Source organism: Mytilus edulis, chromosome 1 (genome assembly GCF_963676685.1).
Source record: "Mytilus edulis chromosome 1, xbMytEdul2.2, whole genome shotgun sequence".
NCBI lineage: Eukaryota > Metazoa > Mollusca > Bivalvia > Mytilida > Mytilidae > Mytilus > Mytilus edulis.
Genome location: NC_092344.1, coordinates 41,746,575 through 41,769,306, shown reverse-complemented (window position 1 = coordinate 41,769,306; position 22,732 = coordinate 41,746,575). Strand labels below are relative to the sequence as shown.

The 22,732-nt window shown below is 33.7% G+C and overlaps 1 protein-coding gene across 1 annotated transcript in view; it reads left to right on the top strand.

Moving 5' to 3' along the window:
- LOC139515879 (E3 ubiquitin-protein ligase rnf213-alpha-like) overlaps window positions 1-14,994 on the top strand; it is a 161,502-nt gene extending 146,508 nt beyond the window's left edge. The window contains exons 11-12 of the mRNA XM_071305655.1: window positions 14,348-14,540; window positions 14,941-14,994. Of these exons, the coding sequence (XP_071161756.1) occupies window positions 14,348-14,540; window positions 14,941-14,994 (247 nt within the window). The remainder of the gene's footprint in view (window positions 1-14,347; window positions 14,541-14,940) is intronic.
- The last annotated feature ends 7,738 nt before the right edge of the window (window positions 14,995-22,732 follow it).

The following is a 22,732-nucleotide window of genomic DNA, read 5'->3' as shown; positions in this document are numbered from 1 at the left end:
AACGGTACTAATTCCACTCCTTCATATTCGTGTCTATAATATTTACACTTTCCCCATCATCTTCAGTAGCGTTGGTGTCGCTTGATCCTTCCGTTCTATTCTCTTTATTTAGGTAAAAAAAAAATAACTACAAAAAAAAAAAGATAAAACACACTATATTCTACTATCAAAACTAACAATTTTCTGAACTAAATTATAATACATAAGTGCATCTTTTAGAACATTCACGGTAGTTACATACACGTGTTACAAATGTATCTTTTGAAATAGTAATATTATGAATATTTACAGTAAATAATTGCCAAAATATCAGGGTCTAGTTTTATCAGCTTTTCATTGATTATATTCACAATTTCAAAGTAGGTTATTAATCGGTGTTACAATAAAGAAACATACCATATTGGTTGATTCTGGTATTCCTTATTTTCACCATAAACAAAGATTTTCACCAATCACATCAACAATGTACGCCAACTTGAATCTGCAGACCGTATTTAGAATATAATCGTTAGTTCGTACAACGTCAGGTTTTCAATGCACTTCGATTGGATACAGTTTAACAATGGGTCGCGTTGTATGTCATGTGCTACTTTTCACTACGGCAGATTTGACGTGTCCGTCGGTTCCAGTCACCAGTTCATAGACGATTGCTAGTTTCCAATTGCTTCTTGGTAAATAAACTCATCATAGATATCAGGATTAAATTTTGTATTTACGCCAGACGCGCGTTTCGTCTACAAAAGACTCTTCAGTGACGCTCGAATCCAAAAAAGTAAAAAAAAGCCAAATAAAGTACGAAGTTGAAGAGCATTGAGGACCAAAATTCATAACAGTTTTTCCAATAACAGCTAAGGTAATCTATTTCTGAGGTAGAAAAACCTTACGTTTTCAAAAATTCTAAAGTTTTGTAAACAGTTAATTTATAAATATGACCATATCAATGATAATTCATGACAGCACAGAAGTGCTGAATACTGGACTGGTGATACCCTCGGGGAATGAAAACTCCACCAGCCGTGGCATCGACCCAGTGGTTGCAAATAAACTCGCTCGAATCCAAAACAGTTAAAAAAGCCAAATAAAGAACGAAAATGATGAGCATTGAGGATCAAAATTCCTCACAGTTTTAACTAATACAACTAAGGAAATATATTCCTGAGGTAGAAAAGCCTTAGTATTTCAAAAATTAAAAAGTTTTGTAAACAATTGATTTATAAATATGACCAGGCCATGTCTTCACGAATATGTAAGACATCACCAGTGTTAATTGCCATCTCGTTGTAGTCCAATGGAATTCTCGTGATTAAGTGAGATATTCCTTTTTTCAACGGTTCCAAAAATTATCCAATATGTTTCTTTGTAGTTGTGCCCGTTTCAAGAGCTCTGATTTTCCACTGCAAATATTTGTTGTATCTTGAACGTCTGTTTGCGGACATGGAGCTGTGGTTAGTTTCCTTCCGCATATCAGGTGTGATGGTGTCAAAGGTTCTTCGTCTGCGCATGCGATGTTTAAAGAAACATAGGTAAGGGGTTGGTCATTTATAATCGATTCGATTTCTGTGATGATAGTTTGAAGCTTTGGTATCTCTATAGTGACGTATGACCTACCAAGTGTCCTTCTCAAACAAGTTTTTGTCAACGCTCCCAAAGTCTGTCTTTCAAAGTTGATGAAATTGTAAGTTTCTGTATTGTGTCGACTGCAGCTAAGTATGCAGAACAATTATCCGAAATCATTGTACGAGAAAGGGATTTACGGCTAGTTAATTTTCGAAATGATTGTAAACATTATTCTTCTGTGAGGTCAGGTACTACTTCAAGATGAACGGCACTTGTGGAAGCACATGCAAACATCCAGTGACTATAAAAGGCAGAGCCTCTGTCAATCTGATTTCGGCAACGGTGGCGGATCAGGTGCTGTGTATGGTTCCTGCTGACTTTTCGGCAAGTTGTACATATGTGTAGAACATTCTTCAGGTACTGGCGAATGCACGGAATTCAATATGTTTGTCTTATCTGAGTGACTGTAGCTAGTTATCAAGAATGTTTCAAAGTTTCATATACATCCAGTACAGCTAATCGAGTAAGTGGGTGGTCTTTAGGTAATACATAAGGAAATATAGCAGTCTCTGTCAATGGTGCGTTGTGAATCCTCTCACTGCAACGAAAAGTTCAACTTGTATAAAAAATATTTTTTTCTGTTTCACGAGTGATAAACTTTTGCTGCTCTGTGACTTCAAGTTTGCAATTTCCTCTGAGTATTGTCTCTTCTGGCATATGATTATCCAGAGTTCCGTGGCTTGTTGTAATTAACTAGTTTTAAGCTAGTCGGTTTTTTTTTCTGTAATTTTGGAATTTAACAGTTAGCTACAAATCTCATAATAAAGGCGGTCACTCTGAGTGCGTTCTGTAAAAACTGTCCCGCAGTCATTCCTCGAGTCAGTAAGTCTGCGGGATTCTCTTCAGTTGGACAATATGTCCATTCATCCTGTGCAGTCAAATTTGTGATCACATTAATTCTGTTTTGAACAAATCGTTTCAACTGTCTTGACATACAACCAGTGTAGAACAACTTTACTGTCTGACCGAAATACCACTTTATTGCTAGGTAGTCCTGATGTGGCTAGCGAGGCGAGCGCCGATAAGTGCCGCCATAAGTTCTAGCTGTGGAAGAGTCAACTTCTTTAGTGGTGCTACACGTTTCTTCACCATTACTACTGCTGAATGACTTCCATTTCAAATATATACTATTGCTCCATATGTGTCCTTACTTGCATCGACGAAAAAAAGTAATTCATTGTAGTCCATGTTGAAGGACAAGCTTGTGGATAAATGCCTTTCCATTTCCACAGTTGTTGTGATCTTTTAATCTTTGTCAAGTTTTATCCATAGATGTTGTATTTTAAACGAGGGTATAGTTTGTTCCAGTCTTTTTTTTGTCTGCGTCGGAACGCATTAATCTTGCATTTGTATTTTAGCTCTCACAGAAATAGGGCTTAAAAGTCCTAACGGATCGAAAATCCTTGAAGACTGGCTTAAAATTTCTGATTTTAAGCGGGCATGGTATTGCGAATGTTAGCAGCTGCAATCGTATACTGTACTAATGAGCTCGAGTGTAGTAGCTGAGTCCTTTTAACAGCATGATGAGGAATGAATTGAGATTTGACTGGAATTGCGTCTTCATTAATCTTTTCTATGATTCCTCTTTTATCTTGCTCTTTAATAATATCTCTCTATCAGTGTTGTAACTCTGGTTCCATATAAATTTTTCTGATTAAGCTTTCTGTTTTCGATTTAGCTATATGAAAATTTGATGGCAAGTCAGGTTGGTCATGTTTTCATGGTAAATTTGACGTGGTACTACTAGTAGCCATTTTCAATCCTCAGTGAAGTCTGTTGATATGTCTAGAGGTACTTTGAACCTTCATCTGGTACAACTTGATTTATCCAAAGTGATTCTAGCTTCCAGAAGTTTTCTATACGTTTCACCTCCATATGATGACTTGATATGATATTTAAAAGGACAGGGTAATTGATGAAGTCCCTTTATCGCTAACTGGTCCTGTCAATAACTAGCCAATTTTTGGGTTAACTGCTGTAGGCTAATTACCTTGTATTACCTTATCCTCCACTATCTTCCAATAAAAGTCTGCTCCTATCAGCAACGAAATATCAAACTGTCCATGTGAACTAGTTGATGCGCTAGTTTAAGACTTCTCAAATACGGCATACTTATTATGTTACGAGAAAAACATTCGCATGTTGTTAAACTGTAGATGACATGTGCATTACAACTGGTACGGCTTTATCTCCATTATTTCGACCTCCAGACGTTACTGACTGACTTCTTTTCAGCTACAAATCGACCTCCACACAGGATTGTATAGTGCTTTTGGTTGCATTTTCGGCATTTATTCCGCGATTTACATTTTTTGGTGATATAAGATCCAAGGCAATTTAAAAATAACTTCTTCTTAAGTTTAACTACGGCAATTCTGTGGGTGGGGTCCTTTACCTTTGTGCATTCATTAGAATGGTGTGTTCTGTCACAAAACATTCTATATAAAAAAAGGAATGATGTGGTATGATTGCCAATGAGACAACTCTCCACAACAGACCAAAATGACACAGAAATGAACAACTATAGGTAACCGTACGGCCTTCAACAATGAGCAAAGCCCATACTGCATAGTCAGCTTTAAAAGGCCCGAAAATGACAATGTAAGACAATTCAAACGAGAAAACTAACGGCCTTATTTAAGCATGTTTGTCTGTTTATGGCCATAATGATGTTCTTTTCTGAACTTCGCTCCGGCGAAAAAGGTAGTGATTATCTCCATAATTCTAGAAGTTTGATGTCTTTTAAAATCGATTTGCGTATTTTAATCAAAGAAATATTGTCGCTGTCATGTTCTCGTGCTATATTTTTGAAATTGTCAGGTGGAAATTGACATGGCTCCGTACATCTCTTGTGTCTGACCTAATGATAGTAGTCCCCAGACATATGCTTCGAGTTTGTCGCCATAAAATCTCAGGCTTTGTAAAATGGTGCTAGTAGTCTGCATTTCCATTAGCGATTTCATGTAGACACGAATCGTCTTGTTGGGCAATCTCAAACGCTCTTTGAGTAAATTGACGGCAGTGGTGTAATTGACATTTGTCAGTGCGAAACCTTCAATAATTTGGACGGGCATGACCATGGAGTTGGGCCTTCTAGTAACTAAATTTCTGTACCTCGGTCAAACTACTATTGAAATGAATAGTTGAGTCATACGAATCCCAAAAGGTTTGCCATTGTAAAATTTCCCACTTAAAGTGCGGTAATAATAGTTTAGGTAATCTGTGGTTTTGACTGCTATTTGATACCGAAGAAAAGCCTTGGTTGTAAAAAAATTTGTAGACTGCAAGTCACGATGGGTATTTTGCATCGTGCAGAAATTATCAAAATGGGTTTGTTATACATTTATTTCAGTTTCATTGATGTGTATGACATTGGCATTGGTAAGCGGTGAAGTTGTGGGTAAGATGGCGTAAAACTGTTTGCATTTGGATCTAAAGACGTAGATGTGTTTCTTACATTTTTAGACAGGGATTCAGAGTGTGATAGTTTTCTAATTTTCCGAAGCTTGGACTCTTAATTAAACACATAATCATCAGATTCTCGAATTTACTCCGTTTCATCCTCCTCCGTCGTCAAATCCAATATCTTTTCATTTAAATCCCTATAGTCCTTTGTTTCTGTTCAATTGCATCTGCTGTTAGTTTCACAAGTCCGAATTCTTTTCAGTTTCATCAAATTTCTTTGTTCCGTTTGGAGGACGTGTTTTTCATCAATCTATCCGCATTCCCATGGGAATCAATTGTGCCCCTCTTCTTTCCGACTTGTTCCTTTATTCTTATGAAGCTGACTTCATACAGGAACTTCTTAGGAAAAAAGAAAGAATTTAGCGCAATATCCGTCCATTTACTTTCCGCTATATAGATGATGTTTTCTCACTAAATAATTAAAACTTTTGTGACCATGTTGAATGCATCTTACCCATCGAACTAGAGATAAAGTATACAACAGATACCGTTAAGTCTGTCCCATATCTTGACTTACATCTAGAAATTGACAACGAGGGCCGGTTGAAAACAAACCTTCACGACAAAAGAGATGATTTAGCTTCCCAATTGTAAGCTTTCCATTTTTATGTAAAGCGCCTGCATACGGAGTATTTATCTTCCAATTGATACGATATTACTGGGCTTGTATATCCTATCATGGATTCCTTAACAGAAGGTTACTGCTCACTAGGAAGCTTTAAAACCAAGAGTTCCAAATGGTGAAGTTAAAATCATCCCTTCGTAAATTTTAGTGTAAATTCACATTGCGATAAGACGTGTCACGGTACATGTCTATCCCAAATTCATGTATTTGGTTTTGATGTTATATTTGTTATTATATTCTCGTGGGATTTTGTCTGTTGCTTGGTCCGTTTCTGTGTGTGTTACATTGTAGTGTTGTGTCGTTGTTCTCCTCTTATATTTAATGCGTTTCCCTCAGTTTTAGTTTGTTACACCGATTTTGTTTTTTTTCCATGGATTTATGAGTTTGAACATCGGTATACTACTGTTGCCTTTATTTACGGTCGCCATCACGAGTTGGTTGACCGTTGTGAAATATCCGTTTCACAGATGATATCAGAGATGTTCCTTATGTCGGTACTACAATCCCATTTCCTTTTCATGAATGTGACCTACCGATTTAGACTACAAGTATTTACCAGTTTTTTAATAACATGAGCAAATGACGGGTGCCACATACTGAGCAGGATCTGCTTACTCTTCCGGAGCACCTGAGATCACCCTTATATTTTAGTGGGGTTCGTGTTGCTAAATCTTAAGTTTTCTATATTTTGTCGTATGTACTATTATGTGTCTGTTTGTTTTTATCGTTTTTGGCCATGAAGTCGTCATGTTATTTTCGATATATGAATGTCCCTCTGGTATCTTTCGTCCCTCTTTTGTAACTTATCCTCTGTGTCCTGCCCGTACTGCTTTTAACTTTAATTTCATTGTGTCCGACAGTCACGGTACCAAAATGTAATGGCGATAGCAGATATATAGAATATTCAGCCGTTCAAGTCAACCATCAAATAACATACAGTTTCGACTTCTGTCCACGCCTACGTCACTGACGTTCCGATGTAGACAAACAAAATTACACTAACATAGGAACGTAGTTTCACTACACACATTTCGTGTAATTCCATTAGTTTCACAAAACACACGATCCAGTAGCAAACCATTTCATTCAACAGAATCATTCGATAAAAAGATTTTAAAGTTACTGCAATAGAAAGATCATTAGACGCATATTTTTTTTTTAGAAAAACTAAAGAAGCATTTTGGATAAAAAAAAATGTAAAACGTTAGAATCTGACGGACTCAACACAATGTATGAACGATATTGAAAATATTTATAAAAAGAGACGGAGGGCCGAAAGATAACAAAGGGACCGTCAAACTCATAGATCGAAAATAAACTGACAACGCCATGGATAAAAAAGAAAAACACAAAAAGACAAATAATATTATACAACAAAAATGGGGAAAAAATTATTAAAATGTTCCTCTAGATACTATCTTTTGACTATTACTGTAAGAAGCTTCTGTCCAAATTTGGTAGAAATCCAGGATGGTTTATGAAATTTCAAAAACGTTTTAAAGACTTTAACTGCAGAGTGCAGAGTGCACTTTACTTCTGGATATTATCTTGTGACCATAAACAAGCTTCTGTCCAAGTTTGGTAAAAATCTAGGATAATTTGAAAAAGTTTCTAAAATTTAAATAAACTTTAACCACAGTTTGAATGTAATGTTAACTGTCATTAAAACTAAGTCCATTTATATGTAAAATACGGAAAAACTTAATATTATTACAAAATTTACTTCTTGAAATTTATTTTTAAGATCATAAACAAGCTTCTGTTCAGTTTGGTAGAAATCCAGTATAATTTAAGAAAGTTATCAAAATTTAAAAAACTTTAACCACGAAGTGAATATTTGTGAACGCCGCTGACGACGGAATGTAGGTTGGTTCGCTATGTCTCGCTTTTGCGACAAAAGTCGTAGGCTCGACAAAAAGGAAACGAATGTCAACATTGAAAGTAAACAAAAGGGATGAAACATTTAGTTGACTTATTTATATTTAATCCATAAAAAGATCCTTCTTATACAGGTAAAAAAGATGATAAAATTTTGTTGCAGGTATAAAGCTTAAGTTTGGAGGTCTTGAAAAACTTGTAAAGAAGAGAAACACAGAAATACAGAAAAATGAAAATGTGACTCTTAACCTCATCAATTTGTATAAATTAGTTTGTGAAGAATGTAAGCTTCATTGCAAATGTCTGACAAAAGAAGTCGTAGTTAAACCTATTTTGTATAATAGTCTAGTCAAAATAGATGAAAAATGTGGCCAACCTCAAAAAAATTGCAACAGAATAATTTTTGGCATTTTTCAAATCTAAAAGGCTTTCTTTGTAACATACTAAAAGTCTACCAAGATATCTGAGTGGGAAAATGGATTTTTTGGGTGAAAAATAGTAAAATTTGACAAAAATATTTGACAAAAATAGTGAAAAACTGGGAAAATCTTGTTAAACATTCATTTTTGATGATAATAATTTCAAATAAAAAGTTTTACAACAGGTTATACAGTGTTTATGAAATATTATAATAAAAAAATAGTTTTTGTTTTATGAACATGAAATTTTAGGTGAAAACATCCGATTTTTGTTGGAATTTGAGATATTCAAAGCGTGAATTGATTACCAACAGGACTGGAAAATATAAATATTGGTAATAGAGGTTCATTTGATAGTTCAAAAAAGACTAAAACCTTTATTCCAAAACTTTACAGCAATTTTTGATAAGGAAAATGGTGATTTTGGGTAAAATATAGCAAAATCATCAAAAAACCGTTAAAAACTGGAAAAACACCAATTTGGAATTTTAACTGTTTTTAAATCACTCCAAAAATTAAAAAAAAACAAGTCTTAATAGAATAATAATCAGATCAAACAAAATTCATTGTAAAACAAACTTGTAAATAACTGATTTTGTGTAAAAAAAAAAAAAAAAAAGAGCAAAATTTGGTCCAAAATTGACAAAACTAAAAAAAAAATGACAAAATTCATAGTTTTTTTCAGAAATCAATTAAGATCTCAGATAACATTAATTTATATTCTTTATATAAAAAAGTGCAATGCTTAGATTCATACTATTATAACCAACAAGAGATGTTAGGCGAAAATCATAGATTTGTTGACCATGCATAATGAGAGGTAAAAAGTATCATTGACCAAAACGGCTGATGTAAAAGTAAATGACAAGATACATGGAAACATTTTCTTTAAAGATTATTCCATAGTTTTCTGTATACAACAAATATCATTTCATCAGTAAAGTCAGATTAAGCAATGGGAACAGTATTAGAAAAACTCAAAAAACAACATTCACCGCATCCTACCGACCATTTTGTCTACAGACACATCATTTGGTGTTGCAGTTTTGCTTACATTTGCATCTTACAATGTTAAAACTTTATCAGTTGCAGGAGGAAGTTCAATCAAAATTGGACGAAGTTTTCCACGTGAAATTTACTAATCTTTGTCTGCATGGTCTGATCTATGTCAACTTCTTCTTACATCCATTTTTGGCACCGATAATACATTCGAAGACTATGAAATTGCCCTGAATCAGATGATTCTTCTCCTGCTTTGATGATATCTGCTTTAATAAAGCATTATTAATTAAAACTTGACATGTGTTTTCAGATAACCTTGGTTAAGTGTTTTTAAAACATGTCTTTACTTACTTACTTAGTCCTTACTATGCCTTACGGCACATAGGACAAGGACAAGTTTCCTCCACTCTTCTCGGTTGAATGCTTTTCTTTCCACTGTGCCCCAGGTATATCCTCTTTCCTTTAGCTCATTTTCTATGGTGCGTCTTTATGTTGTTTGAGGTCGGCCTCTTTTTCTTTTTTCCTCTGGTGTACATCTAAGGGCTACCTTGGTCATGTCATCAGATGTTTTGCGTATAACATGACCAAGCCACCGCCAGCTTTTTTATATCAGCAAAGTCTCCATGTCCTTGGTGCTGGTCATCTCATATAGGTCTTTGTTGGAGATTTTGTTTGGCCAGAATATTTTCATTTATCTATCTGTTATAGTAGCTGGAGAGCCTGTTGATATCTTTCTCAGTCATTATCCGGCACTCTGAGCCATATATGAGTACAGAAAGTACACAGCTGTTATAGAGCCTGTGCTTGGTCTTCTTTGAAAAGGCTGTTGTTTTCCAGATGTTGCCTAGTCTAATGAATGCGGATCTAGCTTTTCCTATTCTGATCTTTATATCTCTTTCAGCACTACCCTCTGTTGTAACTTGTAATACAACTGCCTAGATAATTAAATGAATCTACTGTTTCCAGCTGTTTTCCTTCTATAAATATGATAGGATGTCTTTCTGTATTGAGGTACATTAGTTTTGTCTTTTTGGCATTGATCTTAAGTCCAATTTTTTAGCTGTTTCTTTTAGCTTTTTGGTCTTCTCCTTCATATGGTCTTTGGTATGGGATAAAAGTGCTAAATCATCAGCATAGTCTGTGTCCTGTGGTACAAAGTGTCCATCTCAGTCCATTGTTGCTGGGGTTGTTGACATTACCCAATCAATAGCAATTATGAAAAGCACAGATGACATAACACATCCTTGTCTTACTCCTGATTTTCCAAGGAAACTAGTGTCAGCTTCAGAGTTGATGGTACTTGAGATATTTGTATAAAACTGCTTGATGAGATGCACTATCTTACCTGGTATTCCCTACTTTCTCAGAACTACCCTAAAGACTTTCCCGGTGTAAGCTGTCAAACGCTTTCTCGAAGTCCACACAATTTACTAGTAGATTTCTCTGCCACTCATGACACTGTTCTCAGTTGTTACGTAGGACCAATATGTGGTCTATGCAGCCTCTACCTTTTCTGAAACCAGCTTGTTCTTTTCAACAGCCTCTATAATTCTTGATATTAAAATTATGCAGAAAACCTTATTTGGAATCGATAGTAAGGTGATTCCTCTCCAAATATTGCAGTAAGTTAAGTCTCCTGATTTTGATATTGTTATGATGTTGCCTTCAGACCAACTGTTAGGAATGACAGCTTGCTCCCAAATTTTCATGAATACTGGGTGTACAGTATCCGCTGCTAGCACTGTATCTATCTTAAAAAGTTCTGCATTTAGTTGGTATATGCCAAGTAGCTTTTTGTTGTTTTTCAAGCTTTTAATGGCTGCCTGTATTTCTTGTTTTGAAGGTGGATCTGTGTCTATTTCAAGGTCTAAGGGTGCCTCAGGAAAAATTGCTAGATTATCTGGTTCTTTTCTATTAAGATCCTCTTGAAAATGTTCCTTCCATCTCAAATATTGATCTCGTTCTGTTGCAGCATATTGTTGTTTTTGTCTTTAATTGGCATATCAATTTTAGCTTTTTATCACTTAGTTGTTTAGTTACTGTGGATTCATTTATTTTCGTGGATTGCTGAAAACTTGCATTTTCGTGGATATTTGATTTCATGGTTTTGCTGGTCTCTGTATACAAAGCCCATTGGTATTATGCTATTCGTTGAATATTTGATTTCGTGGTGCATATGTACCCATGAAACCCACGAAATTAGTTTCCAACGAATAATAATGAATCCACAGTACTTGATAAATCTGTCCCATTCTCTGATTCGCCCATTCCTCTGCCCCTGGTTAGACCTCCACAACATTTGACACTTCTCATCAATATTTTTTCTATAGTCAAATCTGTAGAAAGACCACTCCAAAAACTGTCTGTTGTATGTAGTATTGATGAAGAAAAAAATCTATTATCCATTACTAAAAGGGAACTTTTCATGTCAAACAATCAAAACAAACAAGCTCGTTGGTTTACCGGTTTGAATGGTTTTACACTAGTAATTTTGGGGCCCTTGATAGCTTGTTGTTCGGTGTGAGCCAAGGCTCCGTGTTGAAGGCCGTACATTGACCTATAATGGTTTACTTTTATAAATTGTTATTTGGATGGAGAGTTGTCTTATTGGCACTCACACCACATCTTCCTATATCTTATTAACATGCTTTGTGACAAGCTAAGATAATAACATTAGATGTAAGGATGCGACTGGTGATGCAGATTGTGCAAACAGCTTTGGATTGTGCTTTGTCTTTAGTAGTCATAGTAAATGGTGAAGATACGGATCTATTAGTGTTACTTATTCATCATGTTAATCAGCAGTGCAAACGGGTTATTTTTAAATCTGAATAAATGGCAATCAACCAAACAAATGAAAATATGGAACATAAAACAATCTAAAGGATTTCTTCGGGATGATGTTTGTAATTTTTTGCTCTTTTTGCATTCTATAACAGGTTGCGACTCATCATCTAGGCTTTTTGGAATAAGCAAAGGACTTCCATTAAGATCAAGTTTTCATGAATAAGGCTTCATTAAAGCAGATATCATCAAAGCAGGAGAAGAAGTGCTCACATGTATATATGGAGGACTTCCTCTAGAAGGACTTGACATTCTTCTCTGAAAAAATTCAAATCTATAGTAATTACTGGAAACACATTGGTTCAGGTGAAAAGTTTACCACCAACATCAGATTCAGGGCAATTTCATAGTCTTCGAGTGTACTATCAGAAGAAGTTGACATAGATCCTACAGACCATGCAGACTATGGTTGGGAAATCAAACATGGAAAACTTTGTCCAATTTAATGGAACTTCCACCTGCTCCTGATAAGCTTCTTAACATTTAAATATTAGATGCAACTGTAAACAAACTTTGACATCAAATGATATGTCTGTTGAAAAAAGGGTTTCTGAAAAATATGAATTGTATTTTTTTCCAGTTTTGACGATTTTTTGACAAATTTAGTTTTTTTCACCTAAAGTCAGTTATTTTACAATTGTTTTACAATGAATTTTGTTTGTTCTGATTGTAATTATATTGAGATTTCCGTTTTTCTATTTTGGAGTGATTCAAAAACAGTTAAAACTCCAAATTGGTGTTTTTTCGAGTTTTTGACGATTTTTTATTGATTTTACTATATTTTACCCAAAATCATCATTTACCCAATAAGGAATTGCTCTTAAGTTTATGAATGATTAAAATAAAGGTTTTTGTCTTTTTTAAAGAATAAAATGAACTTCTATTACCACTTTTTATATTTTCCTGTCCGTTTTGGTAATCAATTCACACTATGTGAATCTCAAATTCCAACAAAAATTGGATGTTTTCACCTAAAAATTTTTTGTTATTTCATTTCATAAACATTGTATAAACTGTTGTAAAACTTTTGATTTGAAATAATTATCATCAAAAATGAATGTTTAACAAGCTTTCCCAGTTTTTTGCTATTTTTGACAAATTTTGCTATTTTTCACCCAAAAAATCCATGTTCCCACTCAGATATCTTGGTAGACTTTTGGTATGTTACAAAGAAAGTCATTTTGAATCGAAAAATACCAAAACAAATTCTGTTGCAATTTTTTTGAGGTCAAATGCTATTTTGACTCGACTATAAGGAATGTAACTCATGTCATTGTGAAAGTTGATAGGAAATACAATTGAGAATGGAATTGGGAATGTGTCAAAGAGACAAAAATCCGACCATAGAACAGACAAAAGCAGAAGGTCACCAATAGGTCTTCAATGCAGCGAGAAACTCCTGCAACCGGAGGCGTCCTTCAGCTGGCCCCATAACAAATATATATTCTAGTTCAGTGATAATGGACGTCATACTTAATTCCAAATTATACACAAGAAACTAAAATTAAAATCATACAAGACTAACAAAGGCCAGAGGCTGCTGACTTGGGACAGGCGCAAAAATGCGGCGGGGTTAAACATGTTTTTTTGAGATCTGTACCCTCCCCCTATACCTCTAGCCAATGTAGAAAAGTAAACGCATAAATACGCACAGTACAATTCAGTTCAAGAGAAGTCCGAGTCCGATGTCAGAACAGGTAACAAAAGAAAATAAACAAAATGACAATAATACATAAATAACAACAGACTACTAGCAGTTACTAACATGCCAGCTCCAGACCTCAATTAAACTGATTGAAAGATTATCATAAATTTTTGTATTCAGCTTTCCGTTAATGATATAGATATCAAGATCGAGGGAAGGGCAGTAGTCATTGTTAGTATTAGCTTGCCTGATGGAGATATTAATTTAACAAAATTATGAGATTTTATGAATTATCAAGATCTTTTAACTAAATTTGCATAATCGAATGTCTATCATCAAAAAGAGCTGGCGAATTTGCCTATAAACTTCTCACAAATGTATTTCTCAATTTTGGATTGATCAACCTAATTAAAATATAGATCTCTGATGTAATATAACGAAATCAGAGATCTATATTTTAATTATATTGTGGATTGATATCATTGTCTTAGGGAGTTTCAAAACTTATGAAACAGCCATTTTCCAGTTTCAATTCACAAACACTAAAGAGTATACACTTTTGATGTGCTTTATATTCCTTAATCCATAAGTAAGCCCTTAAGATCCCTACCCCTTTACTTTTTTATTTGGTATCTTGAATTATGTCTTTAATTTTAAAACAAAAATATCAAGTTAGTAAATAGCTGTAAAATTGACAAAACAAATCAGTGAATACCAGTAATCACTGAAACAACTAGTAAATACATGTAATTACTAAATTGGCTAGGTATTTACTGGAATGTTCAGTAATTGCGTGTAATTCCTAATTTCACCTATTTACTGTAACATATATAATATGTATATCTGTTTCAGATCTAACATTCCTGACGAAATACTGATAGAGATTGAGCCGTATTTCAAATTGGATTTCCTATTACCAAGAACATGTGTAGCTTCTTTGACCTTTCGGCCGATGATGGCGCAAGCAGACTTTTTCCCCCCAGATATTATCCTTGCTGCTATTTATTTTTTCATAAAAACTAATCCAAGCGATCCCTGGGTTGATGTAAGTATTTTAGTTTTACTTCCTCACTTGCAGAGAATTAAGCAGAAAGTGGAATCATATAAATGTTTATCTGGCAACGGTGTGATCTTTTTATTTTGAGCTTTTTATCTCAGTAGGTAGAATAAAATGTTAATGAATATAATTTATACATATTGTTCACGGTCTCGAGTTTTTTACTGTCATTAATCATCTTGACTTTATTTTTATAAATTAATGGCAAGAAAAAATCTCTTGATTGGTATTGGTAAAAAGACAATTATATTAGTTTCATAGAATTAGTTACACGATGCGAGTGTACGTACATGTGCTAGGCAGGTTCAATTGATATTCATCTAATTTCATAGATCAGATTTTCTGAAACTGTAATCAATCAACTATTTGTATATGTTATCAATTTCAGGAATACATGATTCATCTGTCAGGTGATCCGACTATAAAGTTCATGGCTCCTTGAAAAATATGTTTTTGATTGATATGAGATAATTGATATGATAATTGATGAACTGTTTTAAGAATATAAGATGGTTGTTAGGCTTGTAGGGTTCATCTAGTAATGACTTCACTTTTATAGCTCAGAAGTTCAAGTAACATTTTTTTCAAAAGAATACTATGATTCATATATATTCATTAAATTTTCGTGGATTTCATCGGTACAGGGCATCCACGAATGAAAATGTTCAACGAATTACAAATTTTGAAAGGAATGTATGCAGAATTTTGCAAAAATCACGAATTTAAATATCCACGAAAATGCAAGTTTTCCTTAATACACGAAAATGGGTACCAACGAACACAAATGCATCCACAGTATTATATAGTAGTTGTATATTAAAAATGAACTTAACAGTATGCATTAACTCTTATTTTCTGAAATAATTTTTGAAGAATTTTTTATAACAAATATACAGTTGACGGATCAATTTACATCATCATACCATAATTTTATCTGGCCAAAATAACCCAAATAAGCAAAAACACGATAGACTGGTTAAAGAGAAATGAGTTGTTAAAGAAGATTTTGACAAGGGTTTTGGTAAATTTTACAGTCATTTAACTTTTACAATTTTAAAATTTTGAAGATTTATTTTTATTTGCAATGACCCTTAATGTTTTCGATATTCAGTGAGTCTATTAACCCGAAGATTATTTCAAACGTATTACCAAAATATTGTCCGTTGACCAAACATTTGCCACCAAATTAGATATTATAAGAAAAACGACACATGTGCAATTCATAACAAATAGTTATAGGAAGATGTGGTATGAGTGCCAATGATACAACTCTCCATCCAACTCACAATTTATAAAGTAAACCATTATTGTCGAGCCTTTGACTTTTGTCGAAAAAGCGAGACAAAGCAATCCTACATTCCGTCGTCGGCGGCGTCCACAAATATTCACTCTGTGGTTAAAGTTTTTGAAATTTTAATAACTTTCTTAAACTATCCTGGATGTCTACCAAACTTGGACAGAAGCTAGTTTATGATCATAAAATTGTATCCAGAAGTAAATTTTGTAAAAATAAAAATCCTGTTTTTCAGTATTTATTTATAAATGGACCTAGTTTTTTTGCCAGGAAACATTACATTCAATCTGTGGTAAAAGTTTTTAAAAATTTTAATAACTTTCTTAAATTATCCTGGATTTCTACCAAACTTGGACAGAATCTTGTTTATGATCATAAAATGGTATCCAAAAGTAAATAATAAAACAAACCCTGTTTTTCTGTAGTTTACCTATAAATGGACTTAGTTTTTCTTCCAGTTAACATTACATACAAAATGTTCGATCTCGTTCTGTTTTGTATAGATTAGTTGCAATTATCATGGACATTGCTAACCATAGACTATTCAAACCCGTATCGACTACATCCAATAGTGAGGAAAAACGTTATTTTTTTAAGGTAGAAATCGCCAATAAAGGTTTAGATGCTGTAAATATTAGCAATATTTTCCATCAAAAATCTGTACAAAAAACTATACCTGATTACTTCGAAAATAAAGCTACACCTGTTATTTCTTATACTTACAAGTATATTGCATCCAAGATTTTCAACCACAAGAGAGTTTTAGATTTGCATCGTCACAATACAATTACAGTCCAGCTGGTCATATTATTACTGGTGACCTTGGCATCGTTACCAATGAACAACTAAGAGAGTTGTTAGCCAAGGGACCAAAATATAGAATTCCCCAGCCCATCAACTTACTGATGGATGCAGTTGAGGACTATGCAAGACAATGGGTAAAGTGCGAACCAGACGAACCAGAACTGGACACTGTGTCTGAATGGATCAATGCTATTCGATCATGCATTCAGAGGCGAATACAAAAACTACGATGTAATATGAGTACTAGAGTTTCTAACCCTTTCAAGAATCCGGAGGTTGTGGATGCTTTATCCTCTTTGCATGACAAATATGTCGTTGTTCCAGCAGATAAAGCCTCCAATAATATTGTCTTCATATGTAAAAACATTATTTGCAATGTCTCACTACAGAGCTTGGAATTGGTCAAACTACTGGTAATCCTACATATTCTTTAACACCATTTACCAAGGACGAAATTTTACAAAATCGTAAATCTGTCCTTCTTTCTTTTGGTATCAGCATCAAAGAAAACGAAGAAAACTTGCCTTCTTTATACTGGATACCTAAATTACACAAAACTCCATATAAAGAACGATACATAGCTGGGTCTTCAAAATGTTCAACTAAACATCTTTCTAAAGTACTGACTACTATTCTTTCTACATTTAAAACTGGGATTCAAAAATATTGTGAGGAGATATATTCTACCAGTGGTGTTAACCAGATGTGGATTCTCATAAATTCGAAAGATCTACTGCTTAACCTTCGATCACAATCTTTGCAATTTTGCAGCAATATAAAAACTTTTGATTTTTCTACGCTATTTACTACTATTCCCCATGCTCAGTTAAAAGATCGACTTCGCCATCTCATAAAACAGAGCTTTTTCTATAAAAATGGGAATCGTAGATACAAATTTCTTGTTTTGGGTTATAATAATTTTTATTTTGTGAAGAATCACACTGAATCTTCCAGAAAATATACTGAAGATGATATTATCAAAATGCTGGACTTTTTGATCGACAATATATTTGTTGAGTTTGGAGGATTTATATTTCAACAGACAGTCGGTATTCCAATGAGTATTAATTGTACATCCCTGCTGGCTGATTTGTTTTTGTACTCGTATGAAGCAAAATTCATTCAGAACCTTCTAAAAGACAAAAAGAAAAAGTACCTTGCAAAATTCTTTAATTTTACTTTCCGATATATTGATGATGTTCGATCATTGAATAACCCATATTTCAGCCAATACCTACATCTCATATATCCCAGTGAACTTGAAATTAAGGATACTACTGATACTAGAAGGACTGCTTCATACCTTGATCTTTTCCTCAATATTGACGTAGATTGACGACTTCACACGAAAATCTATGATAAACGGGACGATTTCAACTTCCAAATTATCAATTTCCCATTTCTCAGCAGTAACATACCCTCTGCCCCTTCGTATGGTGTTTACATATCACAATTGATACGTTATTCTCGTGGTTGTTCACACTGTACGGACTTCATATACAGGAGTGTGCTCCTTACGCAGAAACTGCTCCAACAAAATTATGAGGAGGACAGATTAATATTGACACTCCGTAAATTTTATGGACACCATCACGAATTGGTGGATCCATACGGTGTCTCTTTGACCAAACTAGCTAAGGACATTTTTACCACATGGTAGATTGTGGTTTGTCATTATGTCGTCTAATCTTTTAATTACCAAACATGACTTATTCCCGATTGTGACTGTTTTGCTGAGTGTGAATTCGCATTACTATAAGACGTGTAACGGTACTTGTCTATCTCAAATTCATGTATTTAGATATTTTACGTTTCAAGTTAGATTCAAAACAAACCGGACATAGCTTTATAATATAGTTAATTGCTACCTTAGTTTGCTATTATTAAGTATTAAAATGTGCATTGTTATTAACTGCAATATCAGTATTTAGTTCAAATATAATCTTAAATCAATCCTAATGCTATCTTATTCATTCAAATATGACGTCACTTGGCGTTGAGGTTTAAACTTGTTCGAATGTGTCTACATTTTGTGTTGCAAATGTCTGGTTATGTAATGTATTTCAGTTGTTTCTTGTAATTAGTTAATACTTCAGTTTCATTATGTAAATCTTTTGTATAGTAATTTTATAAATTTACTGTTTGCAAAAGTATAAATTATTCTAAATAATAGGGATGCTTTGGTAACTTAACAGAAAACCCTGGCCGTTTTTGGCACAACTTTTTTTTTATCTTTTGGTCCTCGATGCTGCTCGACTTCGTGCTTGTTACGGCTTTCAAACTTTTGTATCTGGGCGTCACTATTAGATCTTGTGTGGACAAAATGCACTTCTGGCGTATTAAAATTTTGAACTTGTTGCCTTTTGTTGGCTGTTGTTCGTGTGTTTCTTTGTCAATTGTGTTCTCCAATTTATTTATATTGTAGTCCTGTGGTGTTGAGTTGTCATTTTAATGTTATATTTCAAATGGCTATAAAAGTTGAGGTTTGGCATCCCACAAAACCATGTTCAACCCACCATTTTTTCCTTTAAAAATGTCCTGTACCAAGTCAGGAATATGGCCATTGTTATATTAAAGTTCGTTTCTGTGTGTGTTACAATTTAACATTGCGTCGTTTGTTTTCTCTTATTTTTGAGTGTAAATTGACATTGCGATAAGACGTGTCACGGTACTTGTCTATCCCAAATTCATGTATTTGGTTTTGATGTTATATTTGTTATTCTCGTGGGATTTTGTCTGATGCTTGGTCCGTTTCTGTGTGTGTTACATTGCAGCGTTGTGTCGTTGTTCTCCTCTTATATTTAATGCGCTTCCCTCAGTTTTAGTTTGTTACCCCGATTTTGTTTTTTGTCCACGGATTTATGGGTTTGAACAGTGGTATACTACTATTGCCTTTATTTATACAGTCTGTAGTTAAATTTTTTATAACATTTATTAGATTCATAAACTATCCTGGATTTTTACCAAACTTAGACAGTAGCTTTTATAATTTGTTTCCTCATTTTTTGTTGATTCTACGATTAACAGCAAAAGTAGGTGAGACACTGGGTTCCGCGGAACCCTTACAAATTTTAGATCAATGTATGGTCTTCAACACAGAGCCTTGGCTCACACCGATCAGCAAGCTATAAAAGGCCCCCCAAAAATGCTACTGTGGATTCATTTATTTTCCTTGGAATAAATTCGGGAATTTAGGAAAACTTACATGTATGTTTGTGGATATTTATTTTCGTGGTTTTGCCAAAGTCTGCATACACACCTTTAGAAAATTTGGTATTCGTTGAACATGTGATTTCGTGGTTCACCTGTACCCACGAAATCCATGAAAATTGGTATCCAACGAAAAATAAAGAATCCACAGTAGATTAAAACTATTCAAACGGGAAAAACAACGGTCTAATATATAAAAAAAAAAACGAGAAACGAGAAACAATTATGAATCAAATAAAAGAACGAAAACTACTGAACATCAGATTTCTGACTTAGGACAGGTGCAAACAATTGCAGCGGAATTAAACGTTTTAATGGTACCAAACCTTCTCCCTTACCTGAAACAATAGTATAACATCACGACATAGTAAGACACAAATGTATTATATAATAAAATGAATTGTAGAAATTGAAAAGTTTGATTTGATATTGATCATTGTTAAAGGCTATTGATGCATACACATTTCAATGTCACTGTTGAAAAAAATGTACTTAAATATATAGTTAAGTTGTGTATTACATGTATTAGGTCGTTCTCCTTTTCTGTGGATAGATCTATCTATTGATTTTATTTTGATTATATCTTTTTTTTTTTTTTAAACTTTCTACTTTTCGTGAACAGACCTTTTCTTTTGTTCTGATTTAATTTTTTTCTTCTGCCGTCTGAGATATTTTTTGTTTGTTTCACGACATATTGAAAGAATTTTTAGCCAATGATGTCGTATTAGGACGAGGATTTTCCCATTCACCCTGTGTAACCGAACACTTATCTCCCCGAGTCCCCTTTTTGTTGTTACCTTTATTTCTCTGAAACCGTTAAAGATTTCAACAATATTTTTTCCATATTGTTCGTCCACACTTAAGAATGTTGAGGTTAAGTGTAACCGAAGTGATCCAATGACTCATGGGAGTTATTTCCCTTAATTTTTTTTATCATAGATTATGTTTTGAATTTATTCATACACCATAAGTCATAAAGGCCTAAAGTCTTTTGATAAGTCTTAGATCAGTTTGGAGAAAAGAGGTCAATGTCAAAGTTCAAGGTCATGTCCTTCATTTTGACTTCTTCTTGTCATCTGTATTCCAAAGAAATTGTTCGAGTTAAAGATAGGATGGGTATGCCATAAAATTGTTAACGATATGGAGTAATTTCAACGCATTTAAGTCGAAGTATTATGGTGACCGCGCTCATAGGAGTTTTCCCCCCTTATATATTTGCAATATTTAATATCCTCAACCACACAAGTGAATGACCTTAGGTCTTTCCATATGAGATCACAGACCTATGAACTTGAAATTGCGCTCAAGGTCAAAGGTCAATTTGCCAATTCTCAATTTTGACGTTTGTTAAAATGCATACTGTTTCAATATTAAACCATCAGTTTTTGCATGAGGCTGGAAGACATATGACCTATTAACAGCAAAGTAAGCTCTGCAAAAAATAAATTTGACCAAAATTTTCAATTGACCTCTTAAGGTTCATCAAAATGAATTGAAATATATGGACGTTTTTACACCATAAAATCTACTTATACTATATGTACATACAAACTGATGCACCTAGGAGCGTTTTAAGGCATAGCAGGACCTATATATTTAAAAGTTATGTTTAGTCTATGTTTTAGTCTGCAGAAGATAGCAAAATAAACAAACACCCGAGTTTCATTTGACACGGTTCACTCAGTTACTCAGTTTAAATCACCTATTGTTTGAAGATTTCTATAATATTGTCCATTTATTGTCCATTGAAATCAATACTACTCACAACATAGATATATGAGGGGAGCTTCTCAATTTTTTCCCAAATCTAGTTTATATTTACACCTTCTGCAGGATTGAAAAAAAAAGGAATAGAAAAATCCAGAAAAGTTTATAATTTTATGAAACATGAACTACATTTAAAATTTAATTATATATGTCCTGCCATGCCTTAAAACTTCTCCAGGTGCACAGGTTTGTCTGTACTCAGAGTAAATTTTGTGGTGTACGTACGGCCATGTTAGCAAACAAGTTATGATGAACCTGAGTTATTGATTTAAAGATATTTTACAAAATTAGTTCACCATGTTTGCTAACATATAATAATCTTCTCTTTTGAAACTATTGAACAAAACACTTCTAAACTTAAACTGATTTTTTTAGGGTATTTAGTTTGTAAATTGTATCCAAAGTTGTGATCCATTAACAAACATAGCCGCCATGGCTAAAACTAGAACATAGGGGACAAAGGCAGTTTGATGCTTATATCTGAACATATATAGAGAAAGTATAAATGACAATAAATGTTCAGCTTCGTGAGATCTAAAAATAAGTCAATATGATCAAAATAATCATTTGAACCATTAATGCGTTATTTCCCTTAAAATGATTTTTTTAACATGTTTTGTGAAATTCTCTTCCATCTTTTTCCTCTGAACCTACTGGGGCAAATACTCAACACCGTTAATGGAATGTTTCTTATGGTATCTTGTTCATAGATTGTATTCAGGAATTCGATCAATGCAAAAACATGACGGTAGTTTCTAAAAATAGAACATAGGGATGAAATGAAGATTATGGCTTACATCTAAAAAAAACTAATAAAGCATTTAGAGCAAAACTGAAATAAGCGAAAATGGTAAACACTTTTAGATGTACTGTCAAGACTTGAAGTAATCATCAAACAAATTGTTCAACGTATTGTTGTGTTATTGTCCAGAAATATTTGATTTTAAGTAAATTTTAGACTTTTGGGTTTATATAATCTTTGATATTGATATAGAAAGAGTGAATGTGTAAATGACAAAATCGTTCAGCAAAGTAAGATCTTCAAATAAGTCAAATCCCTGAAACTGAAATCACAGGTGAAAGATATTATGCCCTCATGAGCCTA